General features: G+C 38.9%; 1 protein-coding gene across 1 annotated transcript in view; it reads left to right on the plus strand.

The window, feature by feature from the left end:
- SERPINB7 (serpin family B member 7) overlaps nucleotides 1-12,425 on the plus strand; it is a 31,881-nt gene extending 19,456 nt beyond the window's left edge. The window contains exons 5-8 of the mRNA XM_002757294.6: nucleotides 3,600-3,717; nucleotides 5,816-5,958; nucleotides 8,041-8,187; nucleotides 11,380-12,425. Of these exons, the coding sequence (XP_002757340.3) occupies nucleotides 3,600-3,717; nucleotides 5,816-5,958; nucleotides 8,041-8,187; nucleotides 11,380-11,778 (807 nt within the window). The 3' untranslated portion in view covers nucleotides 11,779-12,425. The remainder of the gene's footprint in view (nucleotides 1-3,599; nucleotides 3,718-5,815; nucleotides 5,959-8,040; nucleotides 8,188-11,379) is intronic.
- Nucleotides 12,426-21,465: the final 9,040 nt, after the last annotated feature.

Genomic DNA, 21,465 nt, shown 5'->3' on the forward strand with positions numbered 1-21,465 from the left:
GTCAGAGAGGCTGACCAGGAGAGCAGGACACTGCAGAAGTTAGGAGCTAAGAGAGTGAAACAGGTGTTAAAAACTTCAGAATACAGTACTTACTTAATTCAGGTAGAATGAAAAGCGAAGATGCTGCCAGATTTGAAAAGGAGGAGACTCCTGATGAGCAGTACCTGCACCATGCATGGCATACACTAGAGACTCAACAAATATTTGTTGAAATATTGAATTGTATAGGGTAGTTTCAGTTCTAGTGGCAAAAAGATTTAGGAATGGGTGGGTGTTAAAGAGGTGAAAACACTGAGTACAACATGTGTCAAATTTGGCAGTAAAAAAGATGGTACGGCAGAGCGAGGGGAAAAGCATGTTATGATAGAATTTTTTTTGAATATGGAAGAATTTGAAAAGCTTGTTGGTCTAAGAAAATAAACCAGAGAAGCTGAGATTAAACCAGGAAATGCCGGGGTAAAAAAATGATGGGACAATATAGACCAGAAAAGGTGAGAGACAATATTGTTTTCCTTAGGATTCTGCAGAGTAGCAGAACTGGCAAGATGTAGATTTATTCCTACAAAGAGATTTATTAGAGGGAATTGGCTCACGTGGTTGGCAGAGAAGTCTCAAGATCTGTAGTTGGTAAGCTAGAGAGGCCCCAGAGAACAAATGTGCAGTTCTAGTCTGAAAGCCAGCAAGCTTGAGACTTAATTAAGAGCTGGTATTTTCACTGGAATCCAAAAGCCAGAAAAGACGAATGTCCCAACTGAAGCAGAAAGGCAGAAGGAGTTTCCTCTTACTCAGCCTTTTTGTCCTAGTCAGGTCTTCAATTGTTTGAATGAGGCTCACCCACATTAGGGAGGGCACTCTTCTTTACTCAGTCCACTGATTTAAATGTTAATCTCATCCAGAAACAGGTCACAGACACACCCAGACTAATGTTTGGCCAAATGTCTGGGCACTCCATGGTCCCATCAAGTTAACGCATTAACCATCACAGACAGTATTAAGACCAAAAGGTTTTCCTTGGAGACGAAAGGGATACTTCTCACTCTGAGACACGGAGAATCAAGGAAAATAATGTAGAATTATCTTGATCACAGAGAAGTGGAGTATAACATCATTAGCTGTTAGCGGCAGATGTAGAAAATTTGGGAGTGTGAAGAAAATCATTAGTTTATTAGGACATCCAATATAGAGGGTGAGGGAGGGCATCCATGAGGGGTGCAGGAAAAAATTGATGAGCAACCTTGTGAACTCATAGATTAGACAATGCTTGAATTAGTTGTAAAGTCACTTGCTGTGCATACTTTTCAACACCAAATCCATGAGGAGGAGTCCTAGGAGTCGGGTTCTTACAAATTATTGTAAATTTTACTCATTTATTTAGTTTTGAGACATGGTTTTGCTCCATTACCCAGGCTGGAGTGAAGTGGCACAGTTAATCATAATTCACTGCATTCTTGACCTCCGACGCTGAAGCAATCCCCTGACCTCAGCCTCCCGAGTAGCTGGGACCACAGGTGCATGCCACTATGCCCAGCTAATGTTTGAGTTTTTTGTTAAGGAGGGGGCTCTCTATGTTGACCATGTTGGTCTTGAACTCCTAGGCTCAAGTGATCCTCTCGCCTCAGCCTCCCAAATTGCTGGAACCACAGGCATGAGCCTCCTTACCTGGTAAAATTTTATTTTTTATGTCACTTAAGTTTCATGTATTTTTTTAAGGACATAAAAAAAGAGTCTTTGAAGGAGACCAACATGACATACTAGCTGGGCTTTTTAAAAAATTAAAAGTACTTAGCGGCTTATAGCTCTTCTGGCCTTTCTTTTCTTTTCCTTTCTTTCTTCTTTCTTTCTTTCTTTCTTTCTTTCTTTCTTTCTTTCTTTCTTTCTTTCTTTCTCTCTTTCTTTCCTCTCTCTTTCTTTCCCTCCCTCCCTCCCTCCCTCCCTCCCTCCCTCCCTCCCTCCCTCCCTCCCTCCCTCCCTCCCTCCCTCCTTCCTTCCTTCCTTCCTTCCTTCCTTCCTTCCTTCCTTCCTTCCTTCCTTCCTTCCTTCTCTCTCTCTCTCTCTTTCTTTCTTGACAGAGTCTGGCTCTGTTGCCTAGGCTGGAGTGCAGTGGCACAATCTTGGCTCACTGCAACCTCTGCCTCCTGGTTTCAAACAATTCCTCTGTCTCAGCCTCCCAGGTAGCTGGGATTACAGGCACGTTCCACCACACCACGCTAATTTTTTTGTAGAGATGGAATTTCACCCTGCTGGCCAGGCTGATCTCAAACTCTTCACCTCAGATGATCCGTCCACCTTGGCTGCCCAAAGTGCTGGGATTGCAGGCATAAACCACCACGCCTCGCCCAAGCTTCTTGGAAGTGGTAGAGAATAGCAGCATTTATGTAACTCTCCTGTCCCTTCCCACTGCTATCTTTATTCCTTGCTGACATATTGCATGTATCAAGCTTTCTGGGCCATGGACTACTTAAAACTACTCTTTGTAACCAGTGTCATAGTGGATGGATGAATGGATGTGTGGATGGAAGGATGAATTAATCAGTAGATGAAAAGAGCCACATCCAAGTAAACTACACACAAAGCTTGCACTAGAGAGTTAATCTTATCCTGCAGATAGACAAAGGACTAGTCAATCTTCATTATTAGCATGAAAATTCTATAAATTTTAACAGGAAATTCACTAAAAACACATGGTTTGTAATACATCTTTCTCTTCTAATTCTGAACATCTTTCCACAGAGATGTATGTGTATATTCACTGAATTTTTAATGTATTGGTAAGTTAGATCATTATACTTATTTTTATTAAAAGTAGCAAGTATTTGTTAGATAACTATTTATGTGCAAGGCAATGCGCTGCGTACCCGGAATAAAATAATAAGCAAAGAATATGTAGTCTTGACTTCACAGAATTTGCTGTTTTGTGACGGTCTCAGACAATCTCAAAGGTAAACATGATGCGTTATGATAACAGCTGTAAAGAAATAAATGAAGGTATACAGACTGTTCGAAAATGTGGGTGGAACCTAGGAAAGATATCTGTCAAGCAGAGACAGCCATACTTGGAACTAGAAAATGTGTAAGACGTAATCATGAGATATATGGGACATTTCAGACAGCAGGAATTTTGTTCAAACACCTCTAGTGAGAGAGGACACATGATATTTTTGAGAAAATGTCAGGAATGTGGTATGGTGGGAGAGCAGAGTAAGGGCTTGGGCATTGTCTTGAGTGCAATAATGTAGGCTTGAAGGATTTGGAGCAGGAAGGGGAGACACAAGAAAGGGAGACCGGTTAGGAGGCTATTGAGTTACCTGATATGAGAAAGCAGTGGAAAAAGGGTCGGCTTTGCCGATTCTCTATTAGCCTCCTCAAATCCATTTCGGACAAACAAGTTTAAACAGAGTATTTGCTGTACAAATTCAACTTCAAGTTCACTAGATCCCCTTTCAGCCCCATTTCCATATATCCCTATACTTACATACTCATCTTTGAGGCAAAGTTGAGCCTTTGGATAAAGCAGTGGAAATAAAAAGTTCAAAAATCCATGTCTTACATATTTAGCTGGTGGTGATTTGTAAATACAAGACCTGTATTCTTCTTTGTAGGACTACATTGAGTGTGCTGAAAAATTATACAATGCCAAAGTGGAGCGAGTTGACTTTACAAATCATTTAGAAGACACTAAACATAAAATTAATAAGTGGGTTGAAAATGAAACACATGGTGAGTATTGAAATACTCTATTTTTCTACAAGATTTGTCAGCTATAGGTGAATACTGAGAACAAAAGCTGAACATCTTTTGTACATGCAAGGAACAGCTCCTCCAAATTCACTTGATCTTAACCAAAAGGCCAAGAAGCGATAGCTCCTCCTAACTCAAAGTAATGTTTGCAGCTGCTTAAAATCGCTTTAGTATTTGTTTGCAGTGTGGTTTTGAATACTTTTGATAACTTGAATGCTTTGTACCTTTCGGAAGTTCAGCCTTTTACATTATCTCATTTGATTGGCAAAAACCCTGCAAGACAAACATGTTACTGTGACCATTTCTTAAATGAACACGCTGAGTTAATTTCATAAATTCACCTCAAAATCTCACCCTAGTTAGTGAACAAAAACTAAGAGTTATTATTTACATTGCTTTTTCCAGGATGTATAGCATCTCTTTCATTTTAAAATGTTCTTTATTTATCAAAATAGTTCATGTAACTAAGGCAGTACCTTCAAGTAAAAGTACATCTCTTTATTGGAAAGTCTCTGTCATAACTAAAAACTGAATTTCAGCTAATGTTCTGGTTTAGTGCAAAGCAAATAAAGAAATCTAATTCTTGTTTTGTTCATCAATCAGTTCCAAAGTTAGTAGTTGTTCCGTTACCTCAGGTTTGGGCTTGATTTGTGCTCTAAACATTGCACCTGTATTTCCTGAGCCTAGCCCTGCCGCAGAAATATGAGACATATTACTTGCACTTTTAAATGCAGACTTTCAGCAGCATACACTTAGTCCTGGGACTAAGAATACAGTGTATAAATTTTCTTTTTACTCATTCTTTCCTCATTGTATTCATATTGGGTTACTCTGATGTTTAGCTATGACATGTTTCAAATATAGCCCTTACAAACGAAGAGAAACTATGTAATTATTATTTTTCTAAAAACTAGATGGTATTCTATTTAGTATTTAATATAAGGGTATCAGAGTGCTAATAACTTTTTCTATTTAGATTAGTGATTTCTCTTTCTTCCTTTCTCATGCAAATTTATGTATAACTACTCTAATTTTTCAGAAGCATATGCTCTCAATATTTATTTGAGAAAACACTTCAAAATGTTCCCATGTTCTAAACAACCCTACCCAGGTCTCAAAGCCTGCATGCTCTGCACAATACCAGAGTCACCCTTCTGAAAAGCAAATTAGATCCATCAAGAGCATGACCTTTCCTGTCTTTCAATAAATTCTGAGCAATTATTTTCCATCACATCCACAATAATCCAAAATTCTTAGCAGACATTCAAGCCTCTTCATTATCAGGCCCTTGCTTCCAATCTTGCCAACCTTACTCTCCCCGACACATAGGAATGACTTAGGGTTTCCCCAAATACACCTTGCTGTTCCAGGCTTCTGTGCATTTGAATAAACAGTCTGTACTTTATGGAAGTTCTCCCTGCTCCCCAGCTGTCCTTCAGCTAGAGCAGATAGCCACAGCAAAAGTTGGGTGCCTTTAATCTGTGCTCCCACAGTGCACTGAGATCAGACCTCTGGTGGGTTACAACTGCTTTTTGGATGTTGCATCTTCTGTGCTGCACTGGGAGCTCAGTGGTGGCACAGGCTATGTTTTTCATATTTGTAATTCAAGGGTGCAGAATAGTGCATAGCATCCAGCAAAAATTTCACTAACATGGAATGAAGGAGGGCATTACCCTTTCAATGGATTGAAGTACTGTAGTAGCAAAAGATGGTCTAGTCAATGGAGTAAAGACACTTTGGTACTTATGAGCAGGGACTCTGGGGGTTGTCTTCCTGGGTTGGAATCCTATTGCCATCACTTTCTTGTTGTGTGTCTTAATATCTTTGCACCTTCCTCAACAGGAAATGGAAACAATGACAGTGCCTACTTCACAGGGGTTATGTGAGGATTAAACCAAAGATTGCACCTATAGGGCTTAGAGAGTGCTGGGCACGTTAATTGCTCATAGGTTATTCTTAATATTCTTATAGGTGTTATGTGGTTAGAAGAAAAACTTCATACCAAATTAATGGTCTTTTAAATCATTTAAAATTATATTAAAATAAACCTTTTTTCCCCCCATTTCTTTTTGAAAAGGCAAAATCAAGAACATGATTGGTGATGGGAGCATAAGCTCATCTGCTGTAATGGTGCTGGTGAACGCTGTGTACTTCAAAGGCAAGTGGCAATCAGCCTTCAGCAAGAGTGAGACTGTAAATTGCCATTTCAGATCTCCCAAGGTATGTTGTCAATCTCCTATTTAACTTAGAACTTTTCCCCGACAGTATTATTTCACAGGACTGTGATACTTACATAGAAAATCCTGGGTTCGCCGTTTCTTAACCCGTGTCTTCTTTTGCATCACTAATATAGTATGGTCACTGGCTTTATAAAGAAAACTGCCTATTTTCCCTGCCATGCAGACTATGAAACACCACCAAAGGTATCTTGTAAATTGGTATTCTTTAAAATATATTCAAAATTGAAAGAAGTGGTAAGTATGAATGTATCTCAAGATATTTTAATTGGAGGCCTTATGAAAAAAATTACAAAAGTTTATCTTTCATTTTTCATTATTTTAACTGTGGGGCCTGCATTTAAAATCATTTACCATTAATGATTTTCCTGAGTCACAGCAGGGAATGTGTTTTCTTTTACAAGGGGAAATGTATTTTGTAAACTTACGCATTTCCAAGTATAAGCTATATGTATTTCTTCACCTAAAACATCTTATTACCAACCTTCATAAAACATATATTCTTGGGTTTTAAAAATCAATTTGTACACAGTAATCTTAGTACAGCAGAAACAACAAAGCCCTTGGAGTCAGGAATATTATGTGGGGGCCCCTGCTTTGCTTCACAGAAGCTGCATTCCTGTTTCCTGTGTTAATTCTTTTTTCCTAATTTCTTTTTAGTTTAAAAAGAATTACTATAAAATATTGTTTTAAACACTCTTCCTGCTGGTCCACACACCCAATATAATGTAGATATAACAGACAGCTTGTAATGTAATATGCTATGGAATCCAGATCGCCGATGGCAATGTTTGTTCTATCATATTAAGAATTGGTGACATTACCTCTTCAACATAACCCAGATATGTGATTCTTTCCCTGCCCCACATGGAAGCAAGACATCCTGTCTATCACACCCTAGTCCCCACATGTATCAGGCTCAATTTTGCGGGTCTGTCTCACTAAGCAGGTGGAATCCATGTGTGTTCTTTCTGAGGACTGGACTCTAAGTCAAAAAGGGAAACCTTTGCAGAGAGAGAAAGACCTTCGGTTCAAGAACAGAGAATTATCTATCCTTCCCATATAGAATGTTTTGTCCTAAAAGCGGATATTATAGAAATGTTGATGAGTTTGCAGATCATAATATCACTATGAGAAAGTTAATTGAACCTCAGCAGTGTTTATAAATCTGTAAATGATATTCTAAGATAAAAACTACTCTTTTTTTGCCCTAGTTAATTTGAGCGACATTGTCAAATATCTTGCAGGACTTTTTATTTTTCCAAAACCTCATTCTTAAATTGTGTATTTTTTTGAGATAGGGTCTCACTCCGTTGCCCAGGCTGGAGTGCAGTGGTGGGATCACTACTCCCTGCAGCCTTGACCTCTTGGGCTCAGGTGATCCTCCCACCTCAGCCTCCAATGTGGCTGGGACTACAGGCATGTTCCACCACACCCGGCTATTTATTTTTATTTTTAGTAGAGGTGAGGTCTCACTATGTTGCTCAGGCTGGTCTTGAGCTCCTGGGCTCAAGTAATTCTGTTGCCTGGACCTCCCAAAGTGCTGGGATTACAGGCATGAGCCACTGCACCTGATCTTAAATTGTGTGACTTTGTTAGTACTAGTCTATATTTTACATCTGAGAAGAGAAAAAGTATTCATTTTTCATTTTAATGTTATTTAGTAATTTTTCATTACTTCTTATATAGACATTTTTAGTTAAAATACTAAGCACAAGGCAATGTTTCAAGTGCTAGCTATATCAATTCCCAATATCCTCAGAACAATCATGTACTAATCATGATTATAGTCATCCCTGCCGTACATGGGAAAATGGAGGCACAGACAGGCAAAGTAACTTACCTAAGGTCACACAGGAAATTTTAAACTCAAAGAATCAAACTTGAAGTCTTTGCTTTACCACTAAGATTTGCACCAATGCAACCACTAACATGTCAGGAAAAAAAATCTGCAGGATCAACTGAGCAAAAATTTATTGACCAAGTACAATATTATTAAATGGATTTGGTCAGTAAGTAAAACGAGGTGGGATTATAAACAATTTTTTTGTGACTTGACTTTCAGTGTTCTGGGAAGGCAGTGGCCATGATGCATCAGGAGCGGAAGTTCAATTTGTCTGTTATTAACGATCCGTCTATGAAGGTTCTTGAGCTCAGATATAATGGTGGCATAAACATGTACGTTCTGCTACCTGAGAATGACCTCTCTGAAGTAAGTTACAACTGTCATTTTCACTACTGGGAAATAAGACTTTTAGGATACTGCTGATTCAGTTTTCATTGATAAACTAAGATTTCAGGGTGTTGAGATATTAGAGACTTACCTACTTACCAATTTATTTGACAAATATTTAAGGGGTAGCTACTATGAGCCAGACACCAGTATAGTTGCTGAGATGGACTTAATACAGTTTAGCATAATTTTAGTTGAATAGCGGTCAAGTTGTAACCCTCTCAAATGTCAGCTATGGATTAAAAAGACATGAGTTTAGGTCTTTTTGGTGTTTGGCCATGAATACAGTCTTTAATGTGTTACTGAAATTTTGCTAGACTGAGCATCTTTAGGCAGGTGATATGACAGAGTCCTGAGCCTTTGAGAATTAAAATGTGTGTTCTCACTGTAATTGCACAAGAGGGTCTCCCTGCCCGCTGCACAGACAAAATCAGTTCACTGAGGGCATAGCATTGTAGTGAAGAGAGTTTAACTGATGCAAGGCTGACCATACCGCATGGGAGACAAGGTTCCTACTGCTCAAATCAATCTCCTTGATGGTTCGGAGGTTAGGAGTTTTCAAGGATAGTTTGGTGGGCAGGAGTCTAGGAAATAAGTGCTGTTGATTGGATGGGGATGCAATCACAGGAGTGTGTAAAACCGTCCTCATGCACTGAGTCCACCTCTGGACTCTGTGGGGGCCACAGGACTAGTTGAGTCATGAGTCATGATTCCAAGTGGAGTTAGTGTCAGAAATATAAAAGTCTGAAAAGACATCTCAAAAGGCTAGTCTTAGGTTCTACAATAGTGATATTATCTACCAGAGTCATTGAGGGAGTTACAAATGTTATGGCCTCCATGACAATGATTGGTTATCATAAACTATGCCCGCATCTTGGCAGAATTCAGGCTTCTCTCATAATGATAACCATGTGGTCTTTTATTAGTTTTACAAAGGTGGTTTAGTTTTGGGAAGGGTTATTACGATCCTTGCTTTAAGTTTAAACTGTAAACTAAATTTTTTCCAAAGTTAGCTTGGCCTATGCCAAAGAATGACAAATGACAGCTTGGAAGTTAGCAGCAAGATGGAATCAACCGTGTCGGATTTCTTACTGTTACAGTTTTGCAAAGGCAGTTTCATCACTCCATGCTGTTGTGTCTCACGTGAAAAGCAGAGTTGAGGGACTGCCTTGTGACTGATGTGACAGGAGAAATGGACCAACACAGTGCAATGGGAAGTTGGCAGGGGCCATGCAAACCAAACACCACCACTGTATCTTAGAGCTTGATCTTTTTTCAGCCCCTTTTCTGCTTTTTCTCCTCCTGAATTTGGCTCTTTGAGTTTGATCTGCAATCTGAGAGTCGTGGACTCATCTTCCTTCTCTGTTCTCTCAGTAAAAAGGAAGAATAGGTACAATTCATTGAGCATCTACTACATCCCAGGCCATGTGTGCTCTGAGCTTCATCTATATTATCTTGTTTGATATTTACAGCAATCACGTGAGATGGTGAAGGGAGGCTGTTGAATTTAGTCAATTTTTCTGATAGATACATATGTACAGATATGTGTATTAGTGTGTATGTACGTGCACACACACTATGTATGTCAGCTGCACTGAAAAGTTACAACTACATTTAAAAGCATTTGTTTTGTTTTGACTTGGAAAATAATGAATGTTTGTTGTGGAATAATGGGACGGTAGAATGAATATAAAGAAATAGACGTGTCTACCAACCCAGGGGCATTATTATGATTAAAAGACATGACTTTAAAGCTTTGGAATGGCACTATCTACATAGACAAAGATTACTGAATTTTAGCAATACCTTTCATTCATTACGTTTTCATCTATTTTTTTGACATGAGAAGCAAGAATTGTACTATTAAATCTAAAGTATGATCATATAAAATATTGGTGCTCATATTAAATCTATAATTCACTTGACAACCTTCATAACAATCAGATTTTAGCATACAGTGATTATTTGAACTTGAAATAATCTGCAATAGAAAAAGTAACCCAGATAAAGCAAGCTAACAATGTAGTTTTGTTCTTGCACTTATTGTCTGAATTTTCCTTTTCTGTAATAGATTTACCTAATAATATTTGAATCTGACTATTATAAACCTACATACAATACAATCTTAAATACTGCATAATCCTTCATAACCAGATAATAATGAGATTGTTGGAACTTAGTGCACTAAATGAAATCTATTTCCAACTGGGTAAAAGTTTATTACAGATTAACCACACAACTGGATAATTAACACAGAAAATTCAAATTAGACTAAATTTGATTTTATAAATATAGGTCCTTGATAAGAATACAAGTTAAATTTAATATTTTAAATTTAGGATTGAATTTGAGCCTGAATTTGAGAGGAAATGTCTTTATATAAAATTCCTAAACCATGTTTACAAAAAATACTCTCATTCTAAATCCAGAATTTATGATCAATTCTCAGTATTCAAGAGCTGGTGAATGGGCTTTGTGAATCATTTGTGGGCAGCAGTGTTGCTGGAGAGAGAGATATGGACCCTTATAGCTGCGTATCTAGGGTTTCTTGCTTCGCATCTGGGCATATCCAACTACATTCTCCTGTGCTTTGGTTGTCTCCTCTGTTGAAAGCAAGAAATTGATTTTAATACAAGCCTCCCAGACAGTATGGGTAACTACTGGGAGATGTTAATCACCCAAATCTATGAGGCTGGAGCTCTGGGCTTCTTGCTCCAGGCCACGTGGTGTTCCATTGGTTACTTCAGTAAGCTGTGCACACATTATTTTATCTGTCTTTCCTGATGAGGAGACAGCCAGGAAACGCTGATTTAAATGACCACTGGGCTCCTTTCTCCTTCTGATGGTTTCAAATTCCCAGGTTCCTTCGCTTGTCTATTGCTACCCTTTGGCTGAATCTGCTCATGGGTGAGCAGAGAGTGGAATTGCTTTGAGGTGCAAATAAATCATGCCTTCTCATGGCAGAGCAAATTAAATATGGGATTTGTTAAAGAGTACTCGAACTATTCGTTTTAATCACGTTCTGTTTCAAGGCTTCCCAAGACCCATTCATGTACTTAACACAAATATCCAGGAAGGAATAATTATAGAAAACTATGTATCTTTGTAGCTATTGTTTCATCTATCACTTAACCATATGATTCTGAATTATCTTTGAATTATTTTTTACAGATTGAAAACAAACTGACCTTGCAGAATCTAATGGATTGGACCAATCCAAGGAGAATGACCTCTAAGTATGTTGAGGTATTTTTTCCTCGGTTCAAGATAGAGAAGAATTATGAAATCAAACACCATTTGAGGGCTCTAGGGCTGAAAGATATCTTTGATGAATCCAGAGCAGATTTATCTGGGATTGCTTCGGGTGGTCGTCTGTATATATCAAGAATGATGCACAAATCTTACATAGAGGTCACTGAGGAGGGCACTGAGGCTACTGCTGCCACAGGAAGTAACATTGTAGAAAAGCAACTCCCTGAGTCCACGCTGTTTAGAGCTGACCACCCATTCCTATTTGTCATCAGGAGGGATGACATCATTTTATTCAGCGGCAAAGTCTCTTGCCCTTGAAAATCCATTTGGTTTCTATTACGGCAGTCCCCGCAACATCAAAGAACCACCACAAGTCAATAGATTTGAGTTTAATTGCAAAAATGTGGTATTTCCTTTGAGTTGATTTCTTCCTAACATTGGTCAGCAGATGACACTGTTGACTTGACCCTTCCTAGACACCTGGTTGACTATCCTGATCCCTGCTCTTAGCATTCTACCACAATGTACTTCACTCATTTCTAATTTCATTGTCTTTCTTCCCACACTCATTTCTACCATTCTTCCCCATGGCCCATCTGGAAATTATGGAGAGTGCTCAACTACTAAGGAGAATGTAGAAGTAGGCCTAGGGATCCTTTTTGAAACTCTCCAGTTGTGGCAGATATTCTAGCTTCATTGTAAACAATCCAGGAAATAAGCCCAGCTGCTTCCTAGAAGTAAGTGTGAAGGATACATTTTCATTGTTGACCTACGAAGATATTAGTTTACCTTCATACATTTGATTTTAAATCAATGTATAATCTAGATGTTAAAAAATATGGAATTGAGATTGTGTACCAACCAAAATATTTCATTAATGCTTTCAACTGACATATTTTGGCCTTTCTTTGATAAGACTTAATATGTATATAGTTTTTTCAAATATTAAAGATCTTTTCACTGTTGGCAGTTGTTATTCACAGTATTATATTTCATATGCTGTGTAGTTTATAAGTTTTTTCTCTATTTATCAGAATAAAAAAATATAAATACCTGTACAGCGTGATTGTTTTCTTCTGACCAACTGTAGGACAACTAGGGCTTTTTTAATTTTCTAGGAGAAGCAAGCATACCAACAAGTAAGCGAGCAACAAAAATTCTTTTTAATATGTTTGATTTGATTCAATGTGGCTCATTTATTACGCATAAAATTGCTTATACAGATATGTAGGCTGATGAACTAGTTTTAAATGCTAGGATTTAAATTCATGAAGGAAAATGTTTTGTATATATAAATATTTATAATAAGCCATCTGTAATTTTATGAACGGAATAAAAATAAATTGAGAATCAATAGGCCATGCTGAACTTACTTATGAGTTTGTAAACAACGAGTCCATTGAATAATATTTTCATCACAAAATACTTTTGCCTGAATACGAACTATATAAATCAATGTCAGCCTATTGCATGACTCTGCAGTGCTTAGCGCCAGACCTGGCAGATACCTCCTTTTCAACAAATATTGTGGGATCTAAGAGTATGATACGAATGAGTAAATTTGACATGACTTGAAATATGTGGAAAATCTCTTGACCAAAATAATTTGACCACCAACCTGCAGCAACTGAACTGTTACGCCTTTCAGGCACATTTATGGAGAGTGAATTTAACTGGTATGCAGTGGCATGTTTTCAGGGAGGAATTGATTTTTCTGATTACCATTCCCATTACTGCCATTCAAAACACGACCTCAGGAGATAGGTGAAGAACATGCATTCGGATGGTGGCCATATTGTGTTGGGGGTTAGGTATCAACATATGGACTCGGGGAGACCACAAATATTCACACCATGGCATTATAGAAAAACTAAATACAAACTTTCACTGCAAGTTTGGTGGGTTGGTCCTGCTCAAATGTTCACCTCATGTTTAAGGATTCCAACTTATTCAGAGAACGGCTATACTGTTTAGTCATGATCCAGGCTTTAGTTTAGGGGAACTTTCACAAGCTTGAAACGGCTTCTGAAACTGTGGTACTTGTGGAATCACCGATCTTTTCTGTTGAATGTTGTGAAATACCAGGTTCAATGGTAGCAAAGGTAACATCTGTTCAGCTCCTCTCTTACCATTAAAGTTTGTGCTTCCCGGGATAGGATTCATGTCTGATTTGTTTTTTGTATCCTCAAAATCCCAGAGCAATACTTGACATATGGTAGGCACTCAGTATATCTTTAGATTAAATAAAGTCATTAGTTTCAAGAACTTGATTTGAGTTAGAAAGAAGAGCATAGGGACCACTTTAGTATGAGGCTCTGTTGCTGATCTTATAATGGATTCCTTTTTATACAAAGATGATTTTTCATCTTTCAGGGTCTGTTTATCAACCACAGGTATTTGCAGGGTTCTTCTCCTCTTTTAAAAAATTCTTTCTATATATAATTCCATCCAGTCACATGGCTTCAATAATTGCTGGTGACAACTATCTATATGCTTAACTTCATCCTGATTCACAATTGCCTCCTGATAAATCCACCTGAATGTCCTAGACTGAAACTAAGCACCTCTAAGAGGAAACACATGCCCATTTCCTTGAGTTTGTTACACAGTCTTTGGTGCTTATTTTGGTCCATTGTCTAAAACTCAAGCATGAAACAAGACAATCCTTGTATCTTTCTTCTTTTTCACATTGGAGCTGTTTATTGGTGTTACCATGAAAACGACTCTTGAATACATCCTCTCTTCTTCTTTTTCATCAACGGTGACCTTGTTTAGGCTGCATTTCTTCTCTGGATTTGTCTCATATCTGGTCTACCTGTCTTTTGTGACTCTTCTCTCTCACTTTTAAACGTAAAGTTGTGGAGATATTCTAGCTTTTCATCTATAAATGCCAGTTTTCTGCCTAAAACACACGTCAGATCAAGTTCATATTCTTATAAAACACTGACAGCTCTTCTCCGCCTCAGGATGGTGTCTAAACTTTCTAGCACAAATTCAAAACCTTCCCACAATGTTACCCTATCTTCCTTTTCCTATTAGTGTTGACACTCCCTGCCAAAGACTCCAACCTGAAGGTACCCTGTACTATTGGGAAACCAAATCCACTATTTTAATGTTGCTCAGCATGTCCCGTCTGGCTGGGAAGCTCTCTCTATCTTTGTTTGATAGGACTCATTTAATTGTTCAAAAACCTGGCCACGCTCATGTTCTCTGTAAAGATTTCCACTCAGCTGGACTCCAAGAACACACTGTGAATCCTTGCATGAGATCTGTGTTCAGATTTCTTGCCATGTGTTGTTTGTGTGTGTGCATGTCTATGTGTGTGTGTGTGTGTGTGTGTGTGTGTGTGTTGTGTGTGTGTTGTGGTGTTTTGCTAGATTATAAACTCTTTAAGGACAGAAAACGGCATAGAGTAGATATCCCTTTCTCATTCTAAATGAAAAAAATTCCCTTAGAGTCCTAAGAAAGGAACAAAGTCAGAGTACAGGTGCAGTCCAGCCCTAATTCCCACCTCCACCAGGGGCTCCTGGGAACTTTCTATGTTCTGCTAGTTACATGCCAAAGCCCGTATGAAGGCACAATCTTGGTCTCTAAGGTGGGGGAAGAAGCACTACTGGATCTTCTGTTACTATAGGGGTTGGAGGAAGTGTGTTTCACTGACCTCTCAATGCCCAGGCGGAGCATTTCTGTCATCATCTTCACCATCATTTTCTTCATTGCCATTCCTGCTTCATCACTTATAAAACCCTTTCCCAGGCTTCATCTCAACTGTCAGTACAATTTGTGAGGTGGGGGTTACTATGATTCTTATTGCTATTCCCATTTCATAAGAAAAATCGTGTTCAGAGAGGCGAGGCAATTTCCCAGGGTTGTGTGTGCTCTTTCCATTAGAACATGCTATTGTGGACTTCATTACAAATCTTACTTGTGCCTCAGCTGTGCTCAGAGTCCTCTCATCTTATGCCCCAGAACGTCACATGGCTCACTTCTTCCCTGGCATTCCTACTGACTGATCAAGCATCGCTGATGATCTCAGACTTTCCTGGAACACCACACCTCTTACAAACTTGGACAAGTCCATAATGGCTCTGCGTTCCCATGTTTGGGTCATTTAGACATTGAGGTAATTTCCCTTGGCTTGATATTATTTATAATAATCTCTCTGAATGTGTATATAACAAGAATATTATTGTAAACTTTCTAAATAATAAACTCTTAAGTATAAACTCACTGAGCAAAGAGACAGCTTCTGCTCCCTTTGTAATCTGTAGCACATGATAGGCCACTTCACTGACTGGTTGATGCTGCCTATCCAGGGAGAGGCAGTATACGTTATCTTTAATCATCTGAACATTTCTTGACACTAATGTTTCATTTCTATTCCCACAGACAACCCTTGAATGTGTGAAGACCCATGGTTAGAAAAGTATTCATAAACCTATACCTCCTCTTAGATCTCAGCAGCACCTTCAAAAGAGAAAGCCACAGAAGTCTCACCTAATAAATCAGGTAACAGCCTAGTTAACAAAACTTAACTGCATGGCTGGATATTCCTTGATACTCGTTGTTTCTTGCCTATAGCGCTGTGAGCCAAAACAAGAATACCATTGTCCTTGAAATATTAGAATGCTTTAGTGAAACTAAAGTGACTAAACATTTACAAATAGTTTGACTCCTAATGAGTGATGTATAATTTAAACAAAGCAGAATAACATAAGGCAATATTATCAGTTCATTGAAAAGAAAAAAAGTGATCAGAATGGAAAGGGAAGTGTGGAGGGAACAGAAATTCTTTCTAGATATTTTTAAAAAAAATCTATTTTAGATTATACCACCCCCCACCCCACAGTAGTGCCTCTTCAGACAATACTATTCAGTGTGACTCAGAGTCTTAGTCTTAGGCTAGAAGAGCCGTCACAATTTCCACAGGCATAGCAGCGAGGTAAGTGTGGTGAGTGAGGACAGAGGAGCTATGGACGTGTGAAGCAGAGGTTTCTCCACCAGTCCTGAAGTTTGGGAAGACTTCCTGGAGGAAGGGATGCTGTGGCTCAGATGTGGAGCAATGAGTAGGAATAGGAGGAATGGGAGGAGAAGGAGAGAGGGTTCCAGTAGATGCAGCAGCATGATCCAGGACCCATAGTGAGAGACCTCAGGCTCCTCAGACTCCTGCAAGTACAGGATGTAGAGGGCAGAAGAGCAGTTAAGGGTGGGCTGGGAGGGGCAGCAAGCAGGCCACAGAGGGCCTTGGACACTAAGATGAAGGGTTTGCTGTGGTTCTAAGATGACTGCAAAGGCACTGAAGGGCTCTAAGGAGGGGAGTGACCCTCTCTGGTTTGAGTTTCTGAAGGGCTGTGTTTGCTAATTTGTGGGCATCGGGCTAGAGTGTTGAGACTTGACAGGGAGAACTGGCCAGTGGTCCAGGTGTGAAGTGATGGTGGCCTAATCCAGAAGGTGGGTCTTGGGATTTGCACACAGTGAATGAAGGTGACAGATTTGGGAGGCGGCCTGACTGATTGGGACTTTGTGAATGACTGATCGAATGTGGAGTAAAAGGGTCCTCAAGATTCAACTTAACAACTGTAACATCACCAGCCAGAGCAGACAAAGTGCTTCCTCTCTGGCTTTTAAACACCAGTAATTTATTGTCATAGTCAGAGGTGTACATAACGTACTCTGTGTGTGTATGTATCACATTTAATTTTTAACTTTCTAACACCCAATGTATTTTATAATTATAAAATAACATTTGATTTATTGTGTAAAATGCATGACATTAGATGTTTCATTAATATTCTTCTACATCTTTTGGGCCACTGTGTTGACCCAGGGAAGCTGTGTGTCTCACAATGTATGCATCAGCTGGCTCGTGCTTTACCCCATTGCATAAATACTTTCAATCACTTCACAATGCAAGGAAAAAAGACTTAGGGAACCAAACTCTAAGAAGACAAGGGAGGAGCCAGTTGAGTGCTGATGTGACTGTGTATTTCAGATGAACTCTGGGCTCACCAAGCAGAACTTGGGCCAAGCTAAAGATGAGGTAAAAATGTGAATACTAAACTGTATTTTCTTTGAGGTGATTTTTGTAACTTGTGATGACCTCATATAGGATAAAATATTTAGTTAAAACCAAAGGAAAAGGGCAATATGAAGCACCATGGTGTGGGGGGCTCTAAGTGTGGAGAGGAGGCAAACTTATGAGAATGCTGTGTAGTTCCCTTTCCAGCTACTGAATGAGCTTGTTGATGTCATGGTTTCCAATATTACAGAGAGCTCTTCCTGTTGCCAATCTTCATTTTCAGGTTAAGGTGAAGATTTGAAGGATGATAAAACTAAGACTGAAGGAGTAATTTTGCAAATGCTTGCAGACACCTAAAGGAGAAATTTCACCATGCAGTACCAAAATTTAGATTCTCTCTTTTTTCTCTCCGACTTTTATTTTAGATTTAGAGGGTACATGTACAGGTATGTCACATGGATACATTGCATGCTGCTGAGGTTGGGGGTATGGATCCCATCACTGGTGAGCATAGGACTCAACAGGTCATTTTTCAACTCATTCCCCCCTTCTCCCCACCTCCCCCGGAAATCCCCAATGTCTATTGTTCCCATCAATGTCCATGTGTACTCAATGTTTAGTGCCCACTTATAAGTTAGAACATAGAATACTTGGTTTTCTGTTTCTGGGTTAATTTACTTAGAAAAATGGCCTCCAGCTGAATCCATGTTGCTGCAAAGGACATGATTTTGTTCTTTTCTATGGCTGTGTAGGATTCTGTGTTCCATGTTTTCTTTATCCAGTCCTCTGTTGCTGGTCATCTTTGTTGATTCCATGTTTTTGCTTTTGTGAATAGCACTGTGACAAATATTTGAGTGCATGTGTCTTTTTAGTAGTACAATTTCTTTTCCTTTGACTATATATCCAGTAATGGGATGGCTGGGTAATGGTCGCTCTGTTTTAAGCTCTTTGAGAAATCTTGAACATGCTTTCTACGGTGGCTGGACTAATTTACATTCCCACCAACTGTGTATAAGTGTTTCCTTTTCTCTGCAGCCTCACCAGCATCTGTTATTTTTTGACTTTTTAATAGTAGCCATTCTGACTGATGTGAGATGGTATCTCACTGTGGTTTTGATTTGCATTTCTCTGATGATTTGTGATGATTAAGATTTTTTTCATGTTTGTGGGCCATTTGTCTTCTTTTGTGAACTGTCCATGTCTTTTGCCCACTTTTAATAGATTTAATTGTTTTTGCCATAATTCTGATTATGTGGTGAATAATATTATTGATCTGTGTATGCTCAACCAGCATTGCATCCCAGGAATAAAGTCTACTTGATTGTGTTGTATTAACTTCTTGATGTGTTGCTGGATTTGGGTTGCTAAGGTTTCGTTGAGGATTTTTGTGTCTATGTTCATCAGAGATGATGGCATATTTTCTTTTTCATTGTATCTCTGCCAGGCTTTGCTATCAGGGTGATGCTATCTTTATAGGATGAATTATGCAGGAAGCCCACCTCATTAATTTTTGGGAATAGTTTCAGTAAAATTGGTATCAGTTTTTCTTTGTACATATGATAGAATTGGTTGTGAATCTATCTGTTCCAGGGCGATTTTTATTTGGTAGTTTTTTATTACTGATTCAATTTCAGAACTTGTTATTGGTCTGTTGAAGTTTTCACTTTCTTCTTGATTCAATCTTGAGAGATTGCGTGTTTCCAGGAATTTATTGATTTCCTCTAGATTTTCTATTTTGTGTGCCTAGAGTCATTTACAATAGCCCCTGAGGATCTTTTGTATTTCTGTAAGATCAGTTGTAATGTCATCTTTGTCATTTCTGGTTGTACTTCTTCAGCTTCATTGTGTTAATCTAGCTAATTGCCTATCAATCTTATGTATTCTTTCAAAAAACCAATTCTTGGTTTTATTGATCTGTATGGGTTTTTGCATCTCAATTTCATTCAGTTTTTCTATATTTTTAGTTATTTCTTTTCTTTGGTTAGCTTTGGGTTTTGTTTTGTTTTTTTCTCTATGTCCTCTAGGTATAAGTTTAGTTCATTAATTTGAGATATTTCTAAATTCTTGATGTATGCATTTTAGTGCTATAACCTTTCTTATTAAACCTGCTTTAGCTGCATTCCTAAGATATGGGTAAGTTGTGTCTCTATTTTCAAACAATTTTTTCATTGATTTCTGTCTTAAAAGAGTTACTCAGAAGCAAGTTAATTTTCATGTATATATGTACATTTGAAAGATCTTCTTGATGTTGATTTCTGTTTTTAATGCACTGTGGTCTGAGATCGTGCTTGGTATAATTTCAGTTTTTTTAATTTATTGAGGCTTGCTTTATGACCAAGCATGTTGTCAATCTTAGAATATGTTCTGTGTGCACATGCGAAGAATGTGTAGTCTGTGGTTGATTGGTGGAGAATTCTGTGCATGTCTGTTAGGTCCAATTGATTGAGCATCGAGTTCAAGTCCACAATTTCTTTGTTAGTTTTCTATGTCAATTATTGGTCTAACAGAGTCAGTGAGGTGTTGAATTTCTCAGCATTATTATTTCCCAGTCAGTGGCTGTCTAAATCTTTTCATAGGTCATGAAGGACTTGTTCCCATACCAGCCTGCAAACCCCTGAGTCTCACCCATCTCAGTGTTCTGAAAGTGGAGGTGTCTTCCTCTAATTGAGTGCTAGTCATAGATCTCTGTTTGGCACTCCTGAACTGCACACTGCAGCCCTCCACTCAGGTGGAGCCGCTAGTAAAGCACTCATACTGAGCATGGAGGCTGTCTTGTGCACATGCTTCTGTGGGAGTGGCCAGGCAGTGTCCCTGGGAGAGCCTGTCAGGCATGAGAGCCTGCAGAACAGAAGTACCCCAGTCCTGCTGAGAAACCAGCCCCACTCTTTTTGGCCCTACAGTCAGCTGGGGCTAGAGCTACTCAGAGGGAGATGGGGTGCCCTGGGGGATAGGAACCTCTGACAGCATGCTGCTACAGCTGCAACATGTACAAAAATCCCTGGATTCTGCCCAGGCTGGAGCTGGGTCTCTGCCTACTCTCCAGGGAGATCCTTCTGCCAGATCAAATATTTATGAGGAGCATGAGATCTCTTGTAGCTAATTTCCCAGAGGTCCGTGGCAAGAGTGGGATGCCCCTCCATCCCTATACTCACCCCTTCCCTAGAAGCCACTAAGGGCTAGAAATTAGCCCCAGAATTCAGTAACATCACCCAGGATTCCTGGTTTCCTCCCTCTTCAGGCTTGGTGTCTGCATCTTTTCTCTATCAACTCTTGATATTGTCACTTCAGAGATCTCCTCAAAGTATGTTGGTTTACTGAATATTTTGTTCTCTCTTAGTGGGAGCAATGCTTCCTGGCTGAGTTTAGTTGGCCATTTTGTCCCCTCCCTCCTAGATTCTCTTTTTCTAGGTTATGTCCCTATCTGTCAAATTAAAGGGAATGGTGCGGGAAAATTAGAGGAAAATTGGCTCTTATTTCTGAATTTGATGTTTTCTAGATGTGTGGACTTGAGTAAGTCAAGTAGCCCTCCTAAGCTTCCTTCAGTTTCTCAATTTGTAGAATTTTGGGGATGATACTTTTCTTTTCAAATCCATGACTCCTCTTTGAATTAAGTCTATATTTCTGAGACGAGCAAAGAAGACTACTTTATTGAGTAGCTTTTCTCTTTAGAGAGTTTCCATTCATAGCCACATTTAACAAGCACTGCAGAAGTGTAAGCAATCTTCTGGTATCCCTAGTTTGTGCATTCAGGGGCACAAAAGTTAGGTAAGTTACTATGTAAATAGCAAAAGACAAATTTTATATTAGAACTCAAGTTTGCCTAATTTAAACTTTCCATTATAAGGACCCGTGATTGGGTATTTCAACTGATAGTCCCTTCAGCAGAGAAAAAATGCTCCTTGGATTCTGTGGGTCTGATTTGAATGATCTGTAAGAGTTACCAGGGGACAGTTTCTCACACAGTTGAGTGAGGGGGAAAAACCAGT

The sequence above is a fragment of the Callithrix jacchus genome, chromosome 13 (assembly GCF_049354715.1).
Source record: "Callithrix jacchus isolate 240 chromosome 13, calJac240_pri, whole genome shotgun sequence".
Taxonomy (NCBI): Eukaryota; Metazoa; Chordata; class Mammalia; order Primates; family Cebidae; genus Callithrix; species Callithrix jacchus.